The sequence below is a fragment of the Cebus imitator genome, unplaced genomic scaffold (assembly GCF_001604975.1).
Source record: "Cebus imitator isolate Cc_AM_T3 unplaced genomic scaffold, Cebus_imitator-1.0 Scaffold148, whole genome shotgun sequence".
NCBI classification, from domain to species: domain Eukaryota; kingdom Metazoa; phylum Chordata; class Mammalia; order Primates; family Cebidae; genus Cebus; species Cebus imitator.
Genome location: NW_016107463.1, coordinates 1,540,895 through 1,542,236, shown reverse-complemented (window position 1 = coordinate 1,542,236; position 1,342 = coordinate 1,540,895). Strand labels below are relative to the sequence as shown.

Below are 1,342 nucleotides of genomic sequence, written 5' to 3'. Positions count from 1 at the left end.
AACCTTTCAACGAGTATTTATTAAACAAATTTTGATGGGTGATTTTGTGTAATCATATTTTCATAGTTACTAATACCTTTGCTGTTAGCCTAAAACTTTTGGATTTTCCTTTTTCAGGAGTACACAGTGAAACTAAGTAATATACCTACAATTAAGAGATTCCTTGAACCTGGCAGCAAGAAGAAGCCTCCCCCTGATGAAATTTATGTGAGAACCGTCTACAACATCTTTAGGCCATAAAACAACACATCCATGTGTGACTGAGAACGTGTTGCCAGAGATGGCTCTGTCCACAGTAATGTCTTAATTGATCCCAGCTCTGTAACGTTGCTATGTATTCAGCTGGGTCCTAAGTCGGGTCTTCTGTGTCAAAGAGATAGTCTCTTCTAGAAATATCAACCTTTTTTGTCCAGTAAATAATTGTTAGGGGATTTTTTTGGAAAACCTTTTTGGAGAGGCTGTCATTTAAATTAGATCTGACCAGGCTACTCATGTCCCGTAACCAGTTCATCTTGATAACCAGAATAGGCAGGATCTCATGTTCTCCCCTGAGCATCTTTCTGCTCTCCTTATCCTATCCTCTTATCCTTATCCCCTCCAGCATCTTCCTAATTCGTAGTGTTTATTAACAACAGAATGTCTAGTGAATGACTCTCCTCTGAGCTGTAATAAATAAAATGGTAGTAATGAATGCAGCCAATATTAGCCAAAATAAAGAATTTATGAGTCATTGCTCATGCCTTGTTGCTAGAATTTTTAATTATTTTTTTTGAAATACAGACTACATTTGCATGGTTCAAAAATTAAAGTATAAAAGGTCTTGGAAGTCTTTTCAACCCTGCTTCCCAGCAACCAAGTCCTGCTTCTCACAGGCAAATGCAGTTGATATTGGTGTACCCTTCCAGTTACATTTGGCACATGTAGAAGAAAATGCAAATATATATGTTTTTATCTTCTTGCTACCCAAGTGGTTATTTGTAGACTTCTAATTTTTTGCACTTCAGAACTCAAAATATGGTCTGTTAATAGAATGTTGCCGTTAAACAGGTGTTCATTCATGTCTCAAATACTTATCAAGCATCAGCTGGGCACAGTGGCTCACGCCTGTGATCCCAGAGCTTTGGGAGGCTGAGGTGGGTGATCATCTGAGGTCAGGAGTTTGAGACCAGCCTGGTCAACATGGTGAAACCCCATCTCTACTAAAAATGCAAAAAGTAGCCAGGCATGGTGGCACGCCCTGTAATCTCGGCTACTTGGGAGCCTTAGGTGGGAGAATTGCTTGAACCTGGGAGGCAGAGGCTGCAGTGAGCCGAGATAATGCCACTGTACTCCAGCCTGGGCG

At 40.4% G+C, this 1,342-nt stretch overlaps 1 protein-coding gene across 1 annotated transcript in view; it reads left to right on the top strand.

Moving 5' to 3' along the window:
• Nucleotides 1-737, top strand: part of LOC108314137 (glutathione S-transferase A4) — a 17,643-nt gene extending 16,906 nt beyond the window's left edge. Inside the window, exon 7 of the mRNA XM_017542877.2 lies at nucleotides 118-737. Within this exon, the coding sequence (XP_017398366.1) occupies nucleotides 118-240 (123 nt within the window). The 3' untranslated portion in view covers nucleotides 241-737. The remainder of the gene's footprint in view (nucleotides 1-117) is intronic.
• The last annotated feature ends 605 nt before the right edge of the window (nucleotides 738-1,342 follow it).